Genomic DNA, 24609 nt, shown 5'->3' with positions numbered 1-24609 from the left:
GTGAGTTCAGCTTTCTTAGATTTCACATATAAGTGACATCATACAGTATTTGTCTGTCTCTGGCTGGCTTATTTCACTCAGCATGATGCCCTCAGTGTCCATTCACGTTGTTGCAAGTGGCAGGATTTCCTTTTTTTCCCATGGTTGAGAAAATAATATCCCGTTATTCCTTTTTCTCCACAACCTTGCCAAAACTTGTCATCTCTTGTCTTTTTGATAATAGCCATTCTAAGGAGTGTGCAACATTTTACTGTGGTCTTGATACACACTTCCCCGATTATTAATAATATTGAACATTTTTTCATGTCCTGTTGACCATTTGTATGTCTTCTTTGGAAAAGGTCTATTCAGTTCCTCTGCCTACTTTTAAATTGATTATTTTTTATGTTGAGTTGTATGAGTTCTTTATGTATTTTGGATATTAGCCCATTATCAGATATATTATTGGCAAGTAGTTTCTACCATTCTGTAGGTTGTTTTTTCATTTTGTTGATGGTTTCTCTTGCCATTCAGAAGTTTTTTAGCTTGATGTAGTTCCACTCACTTATTTTTGCTTTTGTTGTTTGTGCTTTTGGTGACATATCCAAAAAAATCATTGCTAAGATCAATGTCAAGGAGTTTTTCCCCCTATGCTTTTTTTCTAGGAGTTTGAAGGTTTCAGGTCTCTTATCCATTTCAAATTAATGTTTGTTAGTGGTGTAAGATAGGGGTCCAATCTCATTCTTCTGCATGTGGTATTTAATTTTCCCAATACCATTTATTGAAGAGACTATCCTTTACTTATTGAGTATCATTGGCTCCCTTGTCAAATATTAGTTTGCCACATATGCAAGGGGTTATCTGGGCTCTGTATCCTGTTCAACTTGTCTATGTGTCAATTTTTTTGCCAGTACCATATGGTTTTAATTACTGTAGCTTTGCAGTGTAGTTTGAAATCAGGAGTGTGATGCCTCCAGCTTTATGCTTCTTCCTCAGGATTACTTTGGTTATTCAGGGTCTTTTGTGGTTCTGTACAAATTTTAGAATTGTTTGTTCTATTTCTGTGAAAACTGCTAATGGAATTTTGATGGGAATTGCATTGAATCTGTAGATGGCTTTAGGTAGTATGAACATTTTAACAATATTCTTCTGATCCATGAACATGGGATTTCTTTCCATTTTCTTGTGTCTTCTTCAGTTACTTTCATCAAAGTCTTATGGTTTTCAGTGTACAGATCTTTCGCCTTCTTGGTGTAATTTATTTCTAAACATTTTCTTGTTTTTGATGCCATTGTGAATGGGATTCTTTTCTTTATTTCTTTATCAGATAATTCATTGTTAGTGTATAGAAACACAACTGATTTCTGTATGCTGTGACAATTGAATTTTTTGATTAGTTCTAGCAATTTTTTTTTGGTGGAGCCTTTAGGGTTCTCTATGTATAAGATCATATCATCTGCAAACAAAGACAAGTTTTCATCTTCCTTCTAATTGTATGCCCTTCATTTCTTTTTCTTGCCTGATTTCTCTGGGTAAGACTTCCAGTACTATGTTGAATAAAAGTGGCAAGAGAGGCACCCTTTTCTTGTCTTGATTTTAGAGGAAAAGCTTTCAGCCTTTTATTAGTGAGTATGATATTAGCTATGTACTTGTTATATGCCAACTTTATCATGCTGAGGTGTGTTCCTTCTATACCCAATTTGTTGAAAGTTTTTATCATGAGAAGATGTATTTCATCAAATGCTTTTCCTGCATTTATTGAGATAAGAGATCATATGATTTTTATCTTTCATTCTATTAATGTGGTGTATCACACTTATTAGTTTGCATGTGTTGCACCATCCTTGTATCTCAGGGATAGATCCCGTTTGATCATTGTGCATGATCCTTTTAATCTACTGTTCAATTTGGCTTGCTAATATTTTGTTCAGAATTTTTGCATCTATATTTATTGGGAATATTAGTCTGTGTTTTTTTTATTGTTGCTGTTGTTTGTTGTTTTTTTCTTTTAGTGTCCCTATCAGGCTTTAATATCAGGATAACACTGGCCTCATAAAGTGAGTTTGGAAGTGTTTCCTCCTCTTCAATTTTGGGAAAAGTTTGAGAAATATTGGGATTAATTTTTCTTTAAATGTTTGGTAGAATTCACTAGTGAAATCATCTGGTTCTGAGCTTCTCTTTGTTGGAGATTTTGATCACTGATTCAATCTCCTTCCTCATTATTGGTCTGTTAGGACTTTCTATTTCTTCATCATTCAGTCTTGGTAGGTTGTATGTTTCCAAGAATTTATTCATTTCTTCTCTGTTGTCCAATTTGTTGGTGTATAATTTTCATAGTAGTCTCTTATGGTCCTTTGAATTTGGGTAGTATCAACTGTAATGTCTTCTATTTCATTTCTAATTTTATTTATTCCAGTCCTCTCTCTTTTTTCCCTATGGCTAGTCTACCTAAAGGTTTGTTTATCTTTTCAAAAAGCAGCTCTTAGCTTCACTGATCTTTTCTATTGTCTTCTTAGTTTGGATTTCATTAATTTCTGCTCTGATCTTTGTTATTTCCTTCCTTCTGCTAACTTTGGGCTTAGTTTGTTCTTCTTTTTCTATTTCTTTGAGGTGTAATGTTAGGGTTTTTATTTGAGATCTTTCTTTTTCTTAATGTAGGCATTTGTAATTATAAACTTCCCTTTAAAAACTGCTTTTGCAGCATACTATAGGTTCTGGTGCCTTGTGTTCCCATTTTCATTTGTTTCAAGTTATATTTTGTTTTTCCTTTTGTATTCTTCTTTGACCGTTGATTGTTTAGGAGTATGTGATTTAATTTCTATATATTTGTGAAATTCCCAGTTTTCCTACTGTTACTGATTTCTAGTTTCATACCATTGTGATTGGAAAAGATACATGGTATAATTTCAACCTTAATTTTGCTAAGACATGTTTTATGACCTAACGTATGATCTATTCTGGAATGTTCCACGTGTGCTTGTGAAGAATGTATTCTGTTGCTGTTAGATGGAGTGTTCCAAATATGTCTGTTAGGTCCATTTGACCTAACAGTTTAGTTCAAGTCCAATGTTTCCTATCTGACTTTCTGTCTGGATGATCTATTGTTGAATGTGATGTATTGATGTTCTCTACTATTATTCCATTGTCATCTATTTCTCCTATCATATCTACTAGTATTCACTTAATTTATTTAGGTGTTCTGATGTTGGATGCATATATATTTATGATTTTTATATCTTCTAGATGAATTGACCCATTTGTCAATACATAATGACTTTCTTTGTTTTTTGTTACTGTTTTTGGATGAAAGTGTATTTATCGGATATAAGTATAGTTACCCTTACTCTCTTTTTGTTTCCACTTGCAAGGAATATCTTTTTCCATTCCTTTACTTTGATCCTATGTGTGTCCTTAAAGCTGAGGTGAGTTCCCTGTAGGCAGCATATAATTGGATCTTGTTTTTTTATCTGTATAGCTACTCTATGCCTTTTAAATGGACAATTCAATCCATTTACACTTAGAGTAAAATTGATAGGTAAGGGCTTAATAATGAATTGTTTTCTAGCTGTTTTTTAGTTCCTTTGTTCCTTTCTTCCTTGATTTCATGTTCCGTAAAGTTTTGCATTGCTGTCTTCGTATGTGAAGTAGCACTCACTTCCTGCACCCTTTACTAACTGTCTTCAGGGCATAAATATCTTCCTCCAGCCCTGCTAGTGCTTCTGAGGCTTTCGGGACCTTCTGTGGATACATCTCTCGACCTTTCTTGCTCCCTCTTGTGGCAGAATTCTAAGCTTGTATGCCTCCTCTCCATCCTACAATGCACCAGGCCGACTGCTGACAGGCTTCCTTTTGTTTTCCCAAACAAAACTCGCTAAAGCTCAAGTTTGTGGTCTCTCTCTGGCCCTCAGATTTCAGTCAGCTTTCTGTGCATGCCCACTAGCGGTTGGTCCAAGCTCCCTCTCGATGCTGCCATCGGGAGGGACTATGCACAGGGAGCTGGCCACAGGGTGGGGTGTGCATGAGGCACGTGGAACAATGAGGGTGCCCGTGAGCCAGCTGGGGAGGTCTGTGGGTGAAGTGTTCCCAGCGGCTTGTGGGTGGGCTTCTTGACAAAGGCAGGAATGCAGTTAGTAGCATCTGTGTTCTCTTAAAGCCCTCTGAGAGTCCTGTCTGCTCCTCTCCCGGCTTGGTAGCGTCCTGCACAGCTGGGAAGCCGGGTGCTCACAGGAGAGGTCATAGAGTGAGAACATCTCTCTTGGACTTGAGCTGTGCCATCTTGGGGGAAGGGTGGTGTGGACAGAGTCAGACTGTTTCTCTTACCCACTTCAGCTTGTCCAAACTCATGTTTTTTTCTCCAGTGGTGTGCTAGAACTTCTCCTCTGAAAACCTGGACTTCTTCAAAGTCTCTCTCTTCCATGGGTCACTGGCTAAGACTGTTTTCCAGGGGGCTCCATGGCCAAGAGCTGCTGAAGCTGGATTACATGTCACTGCAGGGTCCACAGCCAGGATCAAGGTCTGTATGCCTACTGTCCAATACATGGGTGGACGAGACTCCTTCTGGATCCCATATGGTGCTGGGTCCCACAGCTCCTACAAAGGCACTTTTCTCCAAGGATAGATTACAAATTATTGTTGGGGACAAACATAAGGGATGTCTTATTCTGCCATGATGTTGACAACACTCCTCCCCTATCTTTTTGGATCTCCACACTTCTTCAAGACCTTTCCAATATCACAGTCAACTCTGGGTCACTTAACCAGCTTCCAGCCAACAGGTTCACTCATTCCCTAGGTAGGCTATAGGAACTTAACCTGCAAGTCTCCTTTTGGCCTTCTTGTGAGACACAATTTTCTAATGGGAGATTTTGTAAATTCTTGAGAGCACAGACTATATTTTATTCAACTCTATGTGCTTGGACTCCAGCAGTCAGGCCTGGAATATACAGGGTATTCAATGAAACTGTGCTGTGAAGACAAAGGAATGAGTGGACAAATAACTGTGTTGGTTTGAAATCTAAGGGGTTTCATTTATAGACACTTTTCCTCCTGTGGCTGGACACAGATGCACTGAAATCCTATGCAATCTTCCAAAGAAGGTGACCCAGTGTCATCCAAGGACAGATGGATCAAAGTCTCATGCTGTTTCCGAGCTATTCACAAATGCTAAGGACTGCAAACAAATTCTGGGACTGCAAACGACTAACATAATAAGGGATAAGCTCATGTTTAAGAAAGAGCCCTGGAGGCAGCTGCAGGTCAGGAGAAATGATAAAAGTGGGGCTGGAGAGGTAGTGCTGGCCTTTTGCTATGGAGAAAAGATGCACCCTGATTAATGCAGTCATGGTTTCATCCTTTGGAGAAGAATGATTTTAAATGGGAAGCAGTTGGTGCATCTGATGCCGTGGGTCTGTGCACTGGGCTTTAGCCTCATACATTGGAGAGCTGATGATAAGAAGTACGTATCCTATCTAGTCTGGGGGCCCAGGCCCTCTGAAGTCTCCTTCTTCCGTTCATTCTAAAATCAAACAAAACAAAAAACAGCCTAAAAACTGAGTATCTTCCTACAAGTGGGTCAAAATCACAAGGCATTTTCTTTTTTAGGTTAGATAACAAAGGAGCTCACTAATGGTTGCTTTTTATAGAAGAAAAGAAAGATTGGTAGAATTCGAGCAGCCCTAGGACACCTTTTTTTGTTGTTCTTGTTAACTTAGGCAATTCAGATTACTGACCTCCTTACTCTTCCTCCCAGCTCTGCTGCTAGTGGGGTCAGCTACAGAGAGACAAATGTGTGTATCCCATGCTTTCTGGAGATGGCACTGCAGGGGAGGCGGGGAATTCGGAAGGGGAAGAGAAACTGAGATATTAAATTTGAAAGTAATTTAAAATCTTTTCAGTATGAACTTGGATATATTATGGGTTTGACTACAGATTTGGAATACGGTTTTCATTTAAAAGAGGAGACTTTAAAGAAATGTCAGGTGTTCTTCCTCCCAGCTCCTGAACCCGGGCCCGTCTCCAGCCTGTCTCGGTGTGTCCACCTGACTCCTTTGAGCTGTTCGGAGGGGCAGTTTCTGGTAGTTGTGGCTTTTATGCTTTCAAAGAATTCCTTCAGTCCAGAGAACTGTTCCTGGCACCCCTGTGTGTGTCGCCCTCCGGTGACCTGTGGCAGTACGTACTTCAGGGCACCTACTGCTCACCTTGCTTTAGTCACTAATCCCTTTCTGGTTTGAAAGATGCAGTGGTTCCACCCTCCCTAGGAACACCTCTGGACCATCTCTCCCAGAGGTGGGTGCACACTGCTCCTGCCTTCTTCCTGAGCATGATTAATGCTGCCGTTCTTCCTCCAGCCTTTCAGTGAGCTCATCATCAGTGGATCCCTAGTTGGGACACTGTCAAAATGTTACAATATACTGAATTCTAGCCATTGGGTTTTCCATGAAACACAGAAAAAACAGAGAATGCAGAGCCATGTTGAAGGTGCTTGACTCATGGCTCCATCGCTATGGAGCATCTCCATGGCTATCCTTGGTATGGAGCTGTTGCTAAGGTCAGGAAGTTAAAATTATGCAGACATTTCTACCAGCAATAATCCAGAGCTTCTGAATCATGCTGGGTACTCGATATAATTGCTGCTTACTTATACACTTTATATGCTGCCCAGAAAGTATTTATTTATTTATTTATGTTGCGGTATGCGGGCCTCTCACTCTTGCGGCCTCTCCGGTTGTGGAGCACAGGCTCCGGACGCGCAGGCTCAGCGGCCATGGCTCACGGGCCCAGCCGCTCCACGGCATGTGGGATCTTCCCGGACCGGGGCAAGGAACCCGGGTCCCCTGCATTGGCAGGCAGACTCTCAACCACTGAGCCACCAGGGAAGCCCACACAGTATTTATTTTATTAGCCTAAGTGCCCACACAGAGCTGGTTAATGTGCTGGACTCCTGGTTAACCCCTCTGTTCAAGCTCTCCATCCTCCACACATCTTCAGAATAGAAAGCATATTTCTAGCTTTCAGGTGAATTAACATAATGGCTGGGTCCACGTGAAATGATAATATTCACCCTTTGATACTCTTCAGTTCTGCAAGGAAAAAACCGCGCAGGAAAGATCTGATAACGTCTTTCAGACTCAAGGGAAGGGAATGTGTCCTTGAAACAAAAACAGCTTCCAGCAATATCAATGGTTTATCACGATCACCATCACCATCACCTGTAAAGCATCCTCAGTGGCGCTGGCTGAGGGCTTTGGGAGTTGGTGTCATGGACCGGAATTGGGATCATTGATTGATTGATTTAGCAAAGCATCTTGTACTCACAGACGATATGGAAGACTGTTGTAAATGCCAAAGAATTAGGACATGGATTTTCCTGGACCTCCTAAATATCAGACACTTCTGAGCTTCCTCCACCAAGAGATGATAGATCACAGTCACATGATGGCAGGTGAAGTACTGGGACCTTGCTGGCCTCCATTCGTATGGAATTTTAATGGCACACCCTCTCAAGTAGACTATTTTTTTCTCCTGTAAAGTTGGCTTTCTGCACTCATGAATCTTACAGTTTGGTATCCTTTTCTGAATTATTCATTGATCTGGAGTCTTTCTAGTGCATACTTTTGTTTTCTTTGCTGACTCTGCTGGCAAAAACTCCCTGTTGGCTTGTCTGTGATCAATGTCAAATTTGGCTTGGAAAAGGCCCCTGAAACATGGTGAACTCACATATAGGACAACAACACAGTCCAAACTGTGTATTCAGAAGATGGCCCAGCAGTCCCCTGTAAACAGAGATGCTGAAACCAAGCAGGACCCTGTGGGGCTCCTGGGCATGGAAGCTTTTCTTTGTCCCCCATTTCTTGTTTGTAGGGAATAGACTCCAGCCTCTATGAACTTCCCTGAGTTCCAAAGGGCAGATTCGAACAGTTGTTAATCCAGGAAGGGAGAGGATGCAGAGACAAGGGAGGAGACCACCTGAGGGCAGATCACAGGAACCAGAGAACCTCATCAGGAGACCACCTGAGGCCAGATTAAAGGACTGCAGACCCTGCACACCCCTGATCCTTATTAGCAACCCAGCCCTTGAACTATTGCTATAAAGCTCCTCCCCAAATCATCCCCGGTTGGGACACACAGGAGCCCGGTGTGTCCCCCTCTGCCTGGCAAAGCGATAAAGCTATTCTTTTCTACCTCACTTAAAACTCTGTCTCCGAGATTTGATTTGACACCAGTGCACAGAGGCCGAGTTTTCGGCATCAACAGTGACCAAAAACAGGTCAGAAAAGGGATGGCACCAAGCGTGTGACTTCAACGGCACAGACCAACTTGATCAGGAAAGGAGGTGCTGCCTGGCCTTGTGTTAAGCCAGCATTTTCCTTGAAGGGCATCTATGGCTTTGGGACGGAGGGACGTACATTCTCAAAGCAACATCTCAGGCTAGCTTTTTTTTTTTTTAAGGATCCTAGTTTCATATCTGAAAGGGTTGTGTCAGCAATAACAAACCAGATATAGGAGGAAAAAACCTTTATCAGTTCTTTCATGGTGGAATATATTGAATCTCAGAAAAGGGAAAGGAAACATTGACCTCAATGGGTTTTAGCACTGGCACAAGTCACATGGTTAAATCATACACACACCGAGGTTGGGGAAATCAGAGGGGATTCCAAGCTGCCACTCAAAGGTCTCTCCTTTGGTGTTCGTTTTAAACTGCTATTAGAGAGCACTTGTTAATTTTGAGGTATTATGCTATTATGTCAGTAATATTCATCTTCTGGCAGAGGAATGCTTCCGGGAGTATTGTGGCAGCTCACACAGAAACCTTAGTCAAACTCCTTCCTAAAATTCCTATAATTATGTTTAATTCCCTTTCCTTTTTTTCTGCTCACATTCTGGGAACTGTCCTATTAATAATGAAATGGGAAATAGATAGAATGATAAGGAAGGTAACCAAAAGCGTTGCTTATTCTTTCTGTGATTAGTCAAGGCGTCATTAATAATATTTGAAGGACATAATGCGATCTCTTTAAGAACAAAAAACTATAAGTATGTATAGCAGATCAATATATGCAAAAGTTCCTTAATTAGGAGAGAGTTAAGACTTCACACTTAAGAGTAAAGTTCACTGAATTTACATTTCAATACAAAAGGAAATTAATTCCTGTTAATATTTCTGCGGAAGTTTGCAGGGCTTAAGCATGGTACGCAGTTGCACCCATCCTAGAGAGGATGCTGGCTTACCGTTGGCCGCGAAGGCAGGTGCCTGAGGCTTGTCCCATCAGCCCTACCTAGCTTTAAGGTGATTATAAAGACAAAGCCAAGAGAACACACACAAAAGACCTTGAATGAAACAAAAGGGCTCTGAAAGTAAAACTCCTTTTCTTTAACCAAATAGCTACTTCCCTGCTGCTGGGGTTCTAATAAGAGGTGGCCTGTTTCCCTCAGATCCCCAAAGTATTTCCCTCCCCATCGGAAACTTGCTAATCTAATTTCTACTTTTGCTTCGGGTGTGTAGCGTATGCAAGAGCTTTAAATTTAATAAAGGGAAACTAGTAGTTTTCTCAGCTGTGTGTCAGAATCGGTGATGCTACATTTACTTAGGGATTCAATACGGGCTCTCTGGATATGGTAGGGAAACGTTAAAGTGTGTGTGGTTGGCAATTTTGAGAATTTATTGGAAAATTAACTTCAATTTCATTTTTATCTTGGCTAAGGAATCATATAATTTCCTTAATACAATTCTGTATTTTTGCAACTCCACTATCCTCATCCTGACTACAGATTGTTAGGGCTTCATGGCGTGGAGGATGACGAAAATTAAATTTGGTGAAGAGAATGTGGTGCAGTTGTGTTTCTAAAAGCATTCTTATTGGGAAGAAACGTTTACACAGTGAGAGGCCCACGTTCCTGACACTGGGCCTCTATTGGTGAAGCGGCCATAAGCTGTCAACACAAACCATCTTTCCGGAGCAACAAATCTATGCAAGTGTTTGATGTGTTTGAGCATGAAAGAATGATCAACATCATTAATCATTAGAGAAATGCAAATCAAAACTACAATGAGATATCATCTCACACCAGTCAGAATGGCCATCATCAAAAAATCTAGAGACAATAAATGCTGGAGAGGGTGTGGAGAAAAGGGAACACTCTTGCACTGCTGGTGGGAATGTGAATTGGTACAGCCACTATGGAGAACAGTATGGAGGTTCCTTAAAAAACTACAAATAGAACTACCATACGACCCAGCAATCCCACTAGTGGGCATATACCCTGAGAAAACCATAATTCAAAAAGAGTCATGTACCAAAATGTTCATTGCAGCTCTATTTACAATAGCCCGGAGATGGAAACAACCTAAGTGCCCATCATCGGATGAATGGATAAAGAAGATGTGGCACATATATACAATGGAATATTACTCAGCCATAAAAAGAAACAAAATTGAGCTATTTGTAATGAGGTGGATAGACATAGAGCCTGTCATACAGAGTGAAGTAAGTCAGAAAGAGAAAGACAAATACCGTATGCTAACACATATATATGGAATTTAAGAAAAAAAATGTCATGAAGAACCTAGGGGTAAGACAGGAATAAAGACACAGACCTACTACAGAATGGACTTGAGGATATGGGGAGGGGGAAAGGTAAGCTGGGACAAAGTGAAAGAGTGGCATGCACATATATACACTACCAAACGTAAAATAGATAGCTAGTGGGAAGCAGACACATAGCACAGGGAGATCAGCTCGGTGCTTTGTGACCACCTAGAGGGGTGGGATAGGGAGGGTGGGAGGGAGGGAGATGCAAGAGGGAAGAGATATACGGACATATGTATATGTATAAGTGATTCACTTTGTTATAAACCAGAAACTAACACACCATTGTAAAGCAATTATACTCCAATAAAGATTGGAAAAAAAAATCTATGCAAGTATTTAAGGCATTTATTTTATGTTAAAAGAAATATAGAAATATTATGGGGGATTATGCAAAGCATTCATAGAAAAACTTGAAGTCTGGTGTGTCCAGAAATAAACCTAACATTTGATACAAAATGTGGTTTTGCTGTTAAGATGTGAGATGGAGAATATCATGATGAAAACTTCTTTTTCAAGCAGGGAATAAATATTTATGATTAGCTTATAGAAGTAATTTGATAACAGGAAACGTTTCATAAGTCCAAGGGAGTGGACCTGGGAGAATCATTCTTGAAGCATCTAGTCCTAAGGCTGGCAGAGTAAACACAACCAATAGGATTCCGTCCACACCAGGATGTTTTAGGAAATCTCCAATAAGAAATTTTATCTTATCTCCACCAAGTTATACTTCCAGTCACTATAACTTGTGAATGGAACCACTCACTGTCCCTGTACTTTTGTGTATATGGATTCAGTTGTTCTGACCTGGGGGCCGCACTGCCCTGCAGGGCACATTCCTCAATGTCCGGAGGCATTTTCAATTGTCATGACTTGGGGAGGGGGGTGGATTTTGTGGCATCTAGTGGGTAGAGGCCAGAGATGCTGCTCAATAACCTTTAATGCACAGGACAGTGCCCTGAAAATCCTTCAGTCCAAAATATCAATAAAGCTGAATGTGAAAGAAAAGATATTCTTATCAATATAGTACAGATTATAACACAAATCCTCTCTCTAAACCATTTCATATCTGCTGATCATATGTGATAATACCTATTCCGTGTAATCTGTAATAAAAAACACACATTCTCTTCCTGAATCATCACTTCAAAGAAACACTCACACAGTGATTCCCAGTGACAGTGCTATTGCTAATTTGCATTTACTCCATGCATACTTATGTTACCAACATCCCATGAAAGAACTAAGGAGAAGGAAGAGGAAGCAGGTTACCTCTCAAATAAGACCTGGCTGTAGTCATCCAGGAGGTGGGCGTGAGTGTGGAGAAAGATGGTGTTGTAGCCCACCAATGCCACCATCATGATCAGCATCTTTAGCTCATAATTCACGCGCAGGAAAACCGAGCAGGATATCAATCCCAGGATGCAGCTGTATATAAAGTACTGGAACAGGGAAATACGTCAGATGAATACTTGGGATCTCTTCTGAGGAATGCCAAAATGAGAATTAAAACTGGGCACCACCATCAAGCTCACTTGGTCAACTCCCAAACTGACTGTGAAAGCAGATGCATTTGTCTGCTCTTTGATTCAGTGATACATGACTAAACACACTGGATTTAGAAAAGAATTACTCATGACATGGCTTGCTCACCCAGCGTAGCATGTTTAAAAAAATAATCGTGCATATGGCCAAATACTCTTCAGAAATAATTTTTAGAAATCTATATTGAAGCTATGTCATTATTAGCAAATGTCCTTTGCTTCTTGAAAATGAAAACAATATGGCTCCCTACACATATACAGATTAAAACAAAATGACAGTACACAGAATCTTTTGTGGGCTTTCAATGATTTAATTCATTAATAGGATACAAGTCATTACAGGTAGTTCTATTAAAGGTATAAGAAAGCCTAGACATTTTATTTAAAAAGCAGTTGTGTGTCAGAGGGATTATCTAGAACAGAAAGGATTTTAAAAAAACTAAAAGCTTTAAACTATATATAAGATAGATAACCAACAGGGACCTACTGTATAGCACAGGGAACTCTACCCAATATTGTGTGATAACCTATATGAGAAAAGAATCTAAAAAAGAATGAATATATGTATATGTATAACTGAATCCCTTTGCTGTACTCCTGAAACAAACACGACACTGTAAATAAGCTATACTCTAATAAACTTAAAAAACCCCCACAACATTCTAAGGGTTCACAGGCTTCACCAGACTACTAACGGGTCTTTATCCCAGATAAAAAATCAATTAAGAAAGCTGGAGGACATGAGAGGAATCCAGTGGTGAGTCTTCAACATCAGCAACAAGAATATGATTGAAAATAAACTGTAGCACCGTACAAAGTTAAAAAAAAAAAAAAAAGGACAAGAAGAAAAAGAACAGCAAGATTTAACATTGGTTGAAAATCAAGTGGCCATAAATGCGAAGGTTTACTTCTGAACTATTAATCCTGTTCCATTGGTCTATATGTTTTTACTTATGCTAGTTCCACATTGTCTTGGGTACTGCAGTTTGGTAGTAAATTTTGAAACTGAAAATCAAAACAAAACAAAAACAACAAAAAACCCTAAAAGCTTTGACCTGGGTGAGTAATGACTGCCCTGGAAGCGGACAGGCACCAAAGACATCAAAGACCCCAGTGTGAGGAAGCAGGCCGGCACGGTCCATCTTTTGTGGTCCATGGGAAGCAGCTGACAGGCCTGCCCTGTGTTAGCACTTTTCCATTTACCACAGTGGACATCGTCAAGACAGGATAGCCCTGGATTCAGTTTTGCTCCAATCACTCGTTAGCGGATTTACTTTAGGCCAGTGCCCTAACATGCATGTGTCACAGTGTCCTCATCTGTAAAATGAGGGTAATAATGTCCTCCTTCTAGGTCACTGAGAAGAGCACATAAAGCTTGGAGTCCACGGCCCTGCAGGCCAGGAGGTGCCTGCTAAGTGGAAACAGTTGTCATTCTCACAAAGTGTTTATTTGCTGGATAATGGGGTTTTAATAACAAGGGTTAGCTACTATCTCGGCGTGTCTGCAGCGGAAGCAGCAATCAGTAAAGTTTAATCATTTTAATAAAACATAGATCCCACTGATGTTTGATAAATCCTGCCTTTAAAAAATAGCTCAGTGTGTAAGCTATTCCATTTTAGTTACATTATATGGGATAAGCCATGTATGAACTACTTATTTTTGTCATTCTGGCTCTTCCTTTTTTTTTTTTTTTTTTGCGGTACGTGGGCCTCTCACTGTTGCAGCCTCTCCCGCTGCGGAGCACAGGCTCCGGACGCGCAGGCCCAGCGGCCATGGCTCACGGGCCCAGCCATTCCGCGGCGGCACGTGGGATCTTCCCGGACCGGGGCACGAACCCATATCCCCTACATCGGCCGGCGGACTCTCAACCACTGCGCCACCAGGGAAGCCCTCTAGACCTTCCTTTTATTTCCCCAGCTAAGGTCATCTACAGTCAGCCATGGGGAGGGCTACTAATATTAGCACATCAGTCCTGTTCTTGGGGGAGAAAGGAAAGTCGGAAGATGAGCTGCAGTGGTCCTAGCAGGCACCTTCTTCCCTGTGAGAGGCACCCACACAGGGATCAATGCAGATCCTCACCAGTGAGGACTGCAACCTGGCATCTCAGCTTCAGAAGGAAGACCAGCAATTAACTCCCTTGGGTCCGACAACCATTGGGTCAGTCCTCGGGAAGTAAAGCATCCCTAGGCAAGGAGCATGATGGGTGGTGGCAGCTTAGGGAATGCTGAGAGTTTGTAAGTGCAACTTCTTTGGCCACAATTCCCTGAGGTCAGTTCTCTACTATTCTGACCACTGATAACCCCACGACAGAGAATAGGAAGAGGAAAAGAGGAGAGGAAATGTGTCCTGATGGGACCATCTGGCTGGCGGAGAGGAAGGACAGAATCAAGACGTCTGGGAGAGAGTGGATGGGCACCACTGACTCAGTCTCCCTAAAGTGGAGGGTGAGGGAGAGATAGCCTGTGCTTTGAAACCAGCCCTCACGTATAGGGGACTTTGCATTATTACCTTAATGACTTAAATTAATTACTTAATTACTTAAATACTTAATGACTAAGTATTGCCCTCAGAGGGCAGGTGTGAGGCTCAGTGATTCAGCAGGCATTGGTGCTGGGACAGCTTCTGAAAGCAGCCCAGGGAGCCCCGCAAACTCTCTGGGGGTCCCTGCATTCCTGTGGGCATGTGCACAGCAACCTGACAGGGCAGGCTTCTTTCTGGTGAATCGAATAAAACACGGGCTTGCACTTTGTATGTCTTCTTTCTTTAGTTCATTTTGGGGCTCATCCACTATTAGATTTTTCACAAGTATCCAATCCCACCAAGAGTCTGAGAATCCCTGGTTTTTAACCAGCTCTTTAGTCAGCAGTCACTGTCTTACACAACTGCTCCGTAAAAGCCACAAAATCGCCTTGGGAACGCGCAGCGGGCAAGGTTCCCACTCAGCGTCTCGCCCTTCGACTCACAAAGCAGCTCACTGGTACAAATAAAGGCATGCCTGTCCCCTGCACGGGTGACGCAAGGTAAGGAGGATGAGAAAGCCCACCTTGACAAATTCTTGTGAAGATTAAAGAAGATAATCAAAGTAAAGTGCACAGAACAATGCCTGGCCCATGGGAAGCCATATAAATTCTGCTATTATTGTTATAAACTGGAGCTCTTTGTAAGACTTTTTGTTTTATTTTTCTTCTTTTTTTAAAAAAATTTATTGGAGTATAGTTGATTAACAATGTTGTGTTAGTTTCAGGTGTGCAGCAAAGTGATTCACTTATACATATACATATATCTATTCTTTTTCAAATTCTTTTCCCATTTAGGTTATTACAGAATATTGAGCAGCGTTCCCTGTGCAGTACAGCAGGTCCTTGTTGGTCATCTATTTTAAATACAGCAGTGTGTACACGTCAGTCCCAAACTCCCAATCTATCCCTCCGCCCCACCCTAAAATTTGATTTTAAAAAGGATTCTGCTGCTAAAATTCTGCTGAAAATCATTATTAGAATGAACATTATCAACAATTCAGCCTAAGTGAATGAGAAGCAGAATAATGAGCCCTTTACGTGTGTGTGTGTGTGTCAACGTGTGCATGTGCATTTCGGGGGATTTGGGGGCAGTAGGATTCTAAAAGTTTTCTGAAACACCCTTAGTTTGAAATATGTGCCAATACCTATAAAATATGTCTATGATTTCACATTTTAAAATTCATTCTTAGGCTTTTAAAAAGTTTTCACATTTCAGGGTTAGGGTTAGGGTTAGGGTTACTAAAATACATATGTTATGGGAAGTAGGCTTTTAGTCCATTTTCTATTAAATAAGCCTTTCTAGAAGGCTTGGAGGCCATGTGCAAGGTGATGTGGGAATTCATTAAAGGTAGGTTGGGACCCTGAAGGTAGCGACAGAGGGAATGTGTGAATAAGGAAGAATAACGGAAGAAGGCCAGGCTGGGAGCTCTGAAGATCAGCTGCCTCTCCTACATAAGGTAGCCCTACAAGGAGGTCGCTGGATGTCAAGAGCTCTGGCTGTAGGCTCCTGAGCTGAGTTCTATTAGGACACTATTACTAAGAACCTTATTTTTATATAGTTTTAATAGTTAATATAATTATTAGTTAATATTTTTATTAAGTATTACTTGTTAATATTATTTAAATATAATATATTACTATTACTTAGTATTAGGTAACTAAGTTAAAATTGGTTCATATAGTTATTAATACTTTTCATATATTAATCAATGAAATCAACTTGCATTTTGACACCAAGGGAGCAGCCACTGTCATCTTTGGCAATTTACTTAAGTATCTTTTGGTTTCAGTTTCCTCACTTGGAAAACAGTTATTCCAATATCTAACTCACAGGGTAGTTTTGTGGATGAAATGATATACATGCCTGATATAGTGTGAACTGCCTACATGGCAAAGATTCTTTCTGGTTGATTCTGTTGGACATTTTTAAATGACTTTCTCTTCTGCTACAGAAATAATACACCTGATGTTAAAAATTAGGAAATATACAAAGGACACATATAAAAAGTAAGCATCTCCTATAATCCCCAACATCCAACTTGACCCATGATTAATTGTTTTGTATATCTTTCCAGCTTTTATTTTTGGTGTGTGTGCTACTTGTTATTGGTATTATTATTTTAGAAAATTGGGAATGGATTGTTTGGAATGTTTTTAAATGATACTTCTCACTTAATAGCTTATAAGTATATATTTCGATGTCATTAAATAGTTTTCTACAACATCTTTTGTAGCGGCTGGATATAATCTTACTGTATGTTCATAACAAAATTTGTTTAAACAGTTAAATTTATTCTAACTTTTAGGTTGTTTGCTTTCTTTTCCTTTCTTTGTTGTTATTGTTACATAAACCTTTCGATGAACACCCTGGTAGCTAAGTCTTTGCACCTTTAAAATTACTTTCTAAAGTTAGTATTGCAGGGTGAAAACTGTGTCTGTTTCTATGCTTTTTTTTTTTTTAAGATGTAGGGGGTAGGAGTTTATAAATTAATTAATTTATTTTTGCTGTGTTGCGTCTTCATTTCTGTGCGAGGGCTTTCTCTAGTTGTGGCAAGCGGGGGCCACTCTTCATCGCGGTGCACAGGCCTCTCACTATCGCGGTCTCTCGTGTTGCAGAGCACAGGCTCCAGACGCTCAGGCTCAGTAGTTGTGGCTCACAGGCCTAGTTGCTCCGCAGCATGTGGGATCCTCCCAGACCAGGGCTCGAAACTGTGTCCCCTGCATTAGCAGGCAGATTCTCAACCACTGTGCCACCAGGGAAGCCCTCTATGCTTATTGATGACTATTATAAATGGCCATTAAAGTTAGTATTGCAGGGTGAAAACTATGTCTGTTTCTATGCTTTTTGATGACTGTTATAAATGGCCATTAAAGTCAGTATTGCAGGGTGCAAACTGTTTCTATGCTTCTTGATGACTGTTATAAATGGCCATTAAAGTCAGTATTGCAGGGTGCAAACTATGTCTGTTTCTATGCTTCTTGATGACTGTTATAAATGGCCATTAAAGTCAGTATTGCAGGGTGCAAACTATGTCTACTTCTATGCTTTTTGATGACTGTTATAAATGGCCATTAGGAAGAGCTGTATCACTTTTTACCTCCTGCATCAGTGCCTGTGGATGCTCCTTCACATCCACTGTCAACCTCAGGCATCATATATGATGGGGTTTGAGAGTAATAATGCAGACATCATGCACATCCACAAACGGCTTTCCCAATGTTCCTTCCAATCTATTAAGAGGGAAGCCAGGATGTCTCCAGGCTCCTCTGGGACCCCTAAACTCATGAGTTAATAATGTCATTTCTGTACAGACAGTACATGAGCATGAGGGGCTTCTTTGGCAAAGCCCATCATAATCCTCTTTCTGAGGACTTATTATTGGAACAATAGTAGCCTACTGACTAAGTCTGACCTAGATTTTGAAAAGTCTACCGTGTGCTTTTTCAGAATCGTTGAAGGTTGAGGAAATGTTCTTTTTTTGCCATTTTGGGTTTCTAATGATTTGCTTCTTCTGAAAATAAGATATCATGTACAGACTTACTTAAATGAAATTCAGGTTGATGACCTTATTGCTGTTAGGGGGGCCAAGGACGGTGAGCTGTTCAACCCAAAAATATTGGATAGAGAGATTTTCTTAAAAAGATGATTTGCCAGCTATACTTTCCTTTCCTATGAAGATGCATGTTTACTCTAAGTTGTTAAAGTGCCTTATGAATGCAGCATGGGGATGGTTTGGAGGCTCGTCCTCCCTCCAGGGGCCGATGGACCATGTGTGTGCTAATGCCATCCATCCAAGGAGGAAGAGCCAGACCATACAGGTAGTTTGAATCATTCTCTAAAGAACGGGGTTCCAAACTGCCCACAGTGAGGTCACAGCCAATAAACCCTCATCATGAATCCCATCCCTCATTTTTCACATAACTGAAATAGAAAAGATGGTGTCCAGTCCTCCCTGGGGTTCACAATAATGCCTAACATGAAGGCCAGGACCCCGTGGATATGGGACGAAGCTTATGTCATCTTCTCTTCCTGAGTCTGTGGGGACATTGCTATGCACTCCGGTTAGCTGTCATGGCTTAAAGGAACACCAGATGCTCCTACTCTCTGTACACAGAGCTGTGAGCGTCCCAGGAAATTGAAATGATGAGATGGGAAAAAGGATCAAAGCCTAATATCAAAGGGAGAAAGAAAGGAAGTTTCCTTTATCACCAGAGCTAATGAAGTTTTAAAAAATTGGTAGAAAAATTTTAAAATATACATATTAAATGACCAATTTCAGTGCCTGGAATATGTGACACAAACAAAATGGGAAGAATCTATGCTACCTTTAGACGATTATTCAGAAAATGGAAAGGAGAGTATCAAAATCATTTTTTTTGCATGAAAAATTCATGGAAGAAAGAAGTTATTAAGCAGTAAATAATTGATTAACTCCTTTCACTTAAATGACTGATGTGTTAGTAAGTTTTGAAATTTCAATCTAGGCCCTTAGTAAGGGTCGGTTAGTAAGGAGAATTTGAAGATACAATTACTGGACAGCATTTGCAGCCAAAGGAGAGGGAGAAATATGAGCTGTGGTCCCTGTCATCACAGAGTCAGGAAGCTAACGCTAATTCACTGGAACAATTAGCAAAATCTGTACGCAACAATTCAGTGACATACAATCGAATGCTACATGCTGGGATACATTCTATAAAATGTAGCATTAAGATAAATTGGTGCAGCCACTATGGAAAACAGGATGGAGGCTCCTCAGAAAACTAAAAATAGAGTTACTATATGATCCAGCAATCCCACTCCTGGGCATACACCCAGAGAAAACTATAATTCAAAAAGATACATGTACCCCTATCACAGCACTATGCTCAATAGCCAAGACATGGAAGCAACCTAAATGTCCATCGACAGACGAATGGATAAAGAAGATGTGGTACATATACACAATGGAATATTATTCAGCCATAAAGAAAAATGAAATAATGCCATTTGCAGCAACATGGATGCAACTAGAGATTATCATACTGAGTGAAGTAAGTCAGACAGAGAAAGACAAATATCATATGATATCACTTATACGTGGAATCTAAAATATGACACAAATGAACTTATCTATGAAAAAGAAACAGACTCACAGACAGAGAGAACAGACTTGTGGTTGCCAAGGTGGGGGGAGGGAAGGAGTGGGAGTTTGGGGTCAGCAGATGCAAACTAGTATATACAGAAGGGATAAACAACAAGGTCCTATGGCATAGCGCAGGGAACTATGTTCAATATCCTGTGATAAATCATAACGGAAAAGAATATGAAAAAGAATATATATATATATGTATAACTGAATCACTTTGCTATAAAGCAGAAATTAACACAACACTGTAAATCAGCTATACTTCAATAAAAAAAAATTAAAATGTAGCATTAAGAGAATAAAGGCACGAGTCATCCGTGAGAGCCTCAAAATGCCATTGACAGTTTCCACATGTGGTCTAATCGGTGCCCGTTGGCTGCGACTTTCTGCTGAAGCCTGGCAATTTTTACTCGGTCAGGACATACTCAGATATGGAATCTGAAGAAGAAAAGTCAAGTCTACAACAGATGAGCTGCAGGCCACGCCATTCAATACGTAACAGCATACAGGAAAACAACACAAGAAATAATAACGAGGGAGGTGTTCTTACCGGCAGGAAAAACAAATTTTGCGCACGCAGCATTGCTACCTGACTATATAAGGCAGGAAGACTTGTGTTTGACGCATTGGCAGTTGGAAGAATTGTCTCCTCTGACTCGCTCAGGAAAAACTGCAAGGAAAGCGTTTTTTACAATGATTAGTGCAAAGGAGAGTAAAGAGTTAGCAGGTGGGTGCTAAGTTTATTAATGAGGTGTTTTGTCACCTCCGTGAGCAGGACTGTGTGGGCAACTCAGCATCTTTACTTCCGGGGCTAATCCCTTCATCTTCTCTTTGAGGCTTTCAGAATTTCTATTGAATAAGTAAATAACTCTTGTGCTCTGCACTTCCTAGTGAATTCCAGAACTCCCGAGTTAACGTTAAAGACAACAGAAGCACCTTGTTAAATATAAATTTTAAAATGAACCAAGGACAGGGCAGAGGGTTTGGTTAGAATTATGACCTGACATCACAACCCTCACACTTTCAATTCTGCAGCAGGAGATCGGAGTCTTCACAATGTGTTTTTGCAGGATCTTCACCATCATGGCTCAAACGTTAAATGAGTCAATGCAGTTATATGAGTTTTTTTTTATATTAAAATAATTTTATGGGGAAAATGCAGTAACTGGCATTGTCTCTATTATCTGTGAGTGCTTGGCATCTCAGGATCACGAGGGATTGAATTTGGAAAGGAAGGATGCTCTTAGGACTATTGGAAAGGGGGTCCTGATTTCAAAAGGAAAGAAGTAATCCTGAGAAAATAAAAATGATTAGCTCTTATGTAATGGTCACCAATACCAGCACCCAGAAGGAAAGTGTCACTCTCTCGCTCTCCTTCTCTGTCTCTATCTCTGTTTCTCTCCCTTTCTGTCTCTTTCCTAGACGAGCTGCAGCACAAACTGTTAGGTAACCAAGGATCAGTTACTTTCCATACCACGGCTGCGGGTCAGAGAAGTGTTCAGTGAAGGTAAACTAGAGAATCACTCAGGCCAGGTTCCCTTATGAAAGAGATTCATCCCATCCATGAAACTAGGCTAGGTCTTCGGCACAGGGCTAACCATCCATATTCCAGGTCTAAAAAGTAAAACTTCCCTGTAGCGTTTCAATGGTTGCTTTTGTTTCCTTCCTTTCTTTGGTTTGTTTCCTTTGATGGCAGAGTTTTTGTCAAATACCTACAGTAATTTACTGAGGTAAATAAGAAGGCATTTAAATAAATATATGGATATATTTAAATATACTAAATAGTATATTCTTGAGAACATTTCCTCTGAGATTCCAAGAATGATACTAGGTACAGTGTTTTGGCCCATTTGATAAAATGCTGCAAAACGCTGATTGAAAAGTCAAATAAATGTAGTAGATTTCTTTATTTACTACTAAAGAATTTATCAAAAATGCCACAACCCCTGGCTGAAATATAAATGTGCTAATTATTTGGAAAAAAGTATATCAGGAAAAGAAATGAAGTAATTGCTTGGCAAACATAAGGTTCCAAAATGTTAAAAATTTAGATTTGACAGACCCAACATACAATTGATTTAAATATTAAAGAATCAAGATACAACAAATAGAAGGAGACTGTTTAGCTTGATAGGTTACTAGCCTCAGGCACCTGAGATCTTAAAATAATTTTAAAAATCCTTCTTGATTATATCAGCATATAAAGAAGAAACTAAACTCTTGCTGTACAATGAGTAGAAATATATCCTGTGAAAGTTTTGTCTTGCAAGGACGCACTGCAATGATAAGATGGCTTGAACTTGAAAAACAGTGGAGAACTTTAAGCAATACATCAGGAATGCTTCATTAACCCCCTTCTGCTACTTTTTTCTAGTGTTTAATTAACTACCCCTAAAATCAAGAACCTCTTCATTCTGTCTATGTGGCATCACACTGCAGTTTGGAATCAATTTTCCTCTTCTGTCCCCTTAGTCACTTTAAAATAACAAACTCCTAATTATAGCCAGTCCAAGCTCGAGGGTTATCAATCCACATCCCTCTCCCTTCCGTGTTAAAGCGCCACAATCTTCTGCACAGAATGAATTTCTAGTAACATAATTATTTGGGGGAACGCCTCTCGGTCTATTTTAATATTCTACAACCTTTGTCAGAATTGGGAAAACGATACCCTCATACTGGACAAGATATCCTAACTAGGTGCCTATTTTTAGCCCTCCTTCCAAATTTTACATTTCCCAGGCAATGTGAAACATCTCAGAATTATGTTTTTCAAATAATATTAAATTGTGAACATGTGATTTAATACCGTGTTAAGAGCCTGATAACACCATTGCTTGTCATTTGGTTGGAAACAGAAGTAATTAACTAATTAGAATTAGATTACCAATTAACTACTAGTTAACCACGGCTAACTCCTTGTCTATGTGGCTCACAAAGCTGGGCTATTTATAATATTCTCGGGGAAGTTTCTCAGAAAAGTTGCAAAATGGTGTGAGGCATCACATGACGACACAGTCAAAATGTCAGAAAAAAGAAGGCAGAGGATTTGAGCTTCTCAGACATGGTTCTAAACAGTCAGCTGGAAATTAAAATGGAACAAAACACACAGGCTTTTTGCAATTTGCTACCCAAATCCCTCTATTTGAAAAAAAAGTCTGGATAACTGACTGTTTTTTTCCACTTTTTATTGGGGTGTTTGGTGAACACCAGGTATTTTAAATGTCCTGGTAGAGTCTCACAATTCATTTTAAATAAACCTGACCTGGACATTTCGTCATTTATATTAGTGTGTAATGAGAGTTAAAGGAACACCATCCCTGTTGACCCCAGCTCTTGTAAGGGCTGTGAAAATTCAGCCTTGGGATAAACATTAGGGACTAAAAATCCATGCGGAGGCTCAGTGTGGAAGGGTCCATCCACACGGTCAGTGGCAGAGGGAGCTCGCGGGTGGCCTCAGCCCTCACATCATCCCTAAGGCTTCTCTCCTCTCTGAGGTAAAGAGAGTGATGGTGGTGATGATAGAAAAGTAGTTAATAAGGGCTGTTTGCCACTGGCTGGAAAAATCCAGGGCAAGCCGAGAGGTTCCCCCGCTGTGGAGGGACTGGGCATCAAAGCGAAAATGAGAACCTTAAAAACATTATTGGAAGTGAAATAAACCAGACACAAAAAAGACAAATATCATGTAATCTCACATATACGAGGTATTCTAGAATAGGTAAGTTTATCGTAACAGAAAGCAGAGTAGAGGTTACCAGAGGCCAGGGAAGTGGGAAGTTATTGTTCATGGGTACAGAGTCTGAGATAATGAACAAGTTCTGGAAATAGATAGTGGTGATGGTTTGCATAATACTGCAAAGGTACTGAATGCCCCTGAATTGTACACTTAAAAATGGTTAAAACGATAAACTTTATGTTATATACATTTTCCCCAAAGGAAAAATAACAAACATTGAAAACAGAAAAAGAAAAAAAAAAAAGGAAGAAAGCATTTTTGCCTTGTCTCTAAAAGAATGCTTCAAAATCACAGGAGCTGCAGAAGAGGATGTGAATGTGCTGTGACTTTAAAAAGATGAAGTTTCCTGACAGAGAATTATCCTCCCAGTGACTTAAGCACAGCTTGCTCATGAAGGCAGCCCCTTGCCTAACTCCCACACAAAAGAGCTGCTCTTCCCTGGAATGTGAGTCCAGCACCTGGATTAGCCTCATGGGTTAATCACTGCTAAGAAAGAGCAAAACTACAACGTGGGGATATGGCTCAGTTAGTCTAGGAACTGTATTCTTAGAAGAAGTACCAAGATAAGTTTAAAATCTATACAGGTACTACATTAAATAGAAACCTCTCCTGGATGGAGGTTTGAAGTGGGGCTAGGAGAAAAGGCACAGAAACACCGCTAGGAGCATTTGACCGCGTGCAGGTAAAGACTGTACCCGCATCCCCAGCAGGGGGGTCCATCTTCCCAGAATGTGAGTGAGGGACCTGGAGCCCACTTCCCTGGCATGGCACCCCAAAGATGCTCAATTCTACCAGCCCAGGTCTCAGTGCTGCATTGGCACCCCCTGGTGATGTGAGTGACCCAAGGGACTTCACAGCACCGTGCAGTGTGGCTGGGGACACAGGACCCTGTGTCTGCCTTATGCAGTCAAAATGCAGGAGGTCGGGGATCCGAATAGCTGGAGAGCATTTCTCTGTAAATCATCAGATGTGTTCAAAGGTGGCACCCTGATGGACCAGTCCTTCCCCTTCTGTGATGAATAAGAAATGACAAGAAAGCTCAAGATCTAGGGAAAGTGATTTCCTTTGTCTACCTAATGCTGCATTTCATAGTTTTGTGATGTTTCTTTGAAATAAATACAA

The 24609-nt window shown here is 40.4% G+C and overlaps 1 protein-coding gene across 1 annotated transcript in view; it reads right to left on the bottom strand.

The window, feature by feature from the left end:
* The window catches only part of ADCY2 (adenylate cyclase 2), a 193325-nt gene that overhangs the window by 13006 nt on the left and 155710 nt on the right, over nucleotides 1–24609 (bottom strand). The window contains exon 13 of the mRNA XM_089908359.1: nucleotides 20305–20424. Coding sequence (XP_089764485.1) covers nucleotides 20305–20424 — 120 coding nt within the window. The remainder of the gene's footprint in view (nucleotides 1–20304; nucleotides 20425–24609) is intronic.

Source organism: Delphinapterus leucas, chromosome 3, assembly GCF_059928025.1.
Source record: "Delphinapterus leucas isolate spDelLeu-1000000601 "Yukka" chromosome 3, BTC_Dleu_Yukka2, whole genome shotgun sequence".
NCBI lineage: Eukaryota > Metazoa > Chordata > Mammalia > Artiodactyla > Monodontidae > Delphinapterus > Delphinapterus leucas.
The sequence above is the reverse complement of the archived record's forward strand: the minus strand, read 5'-3'. Positions and strand labels throughout refer to the sequence as shown.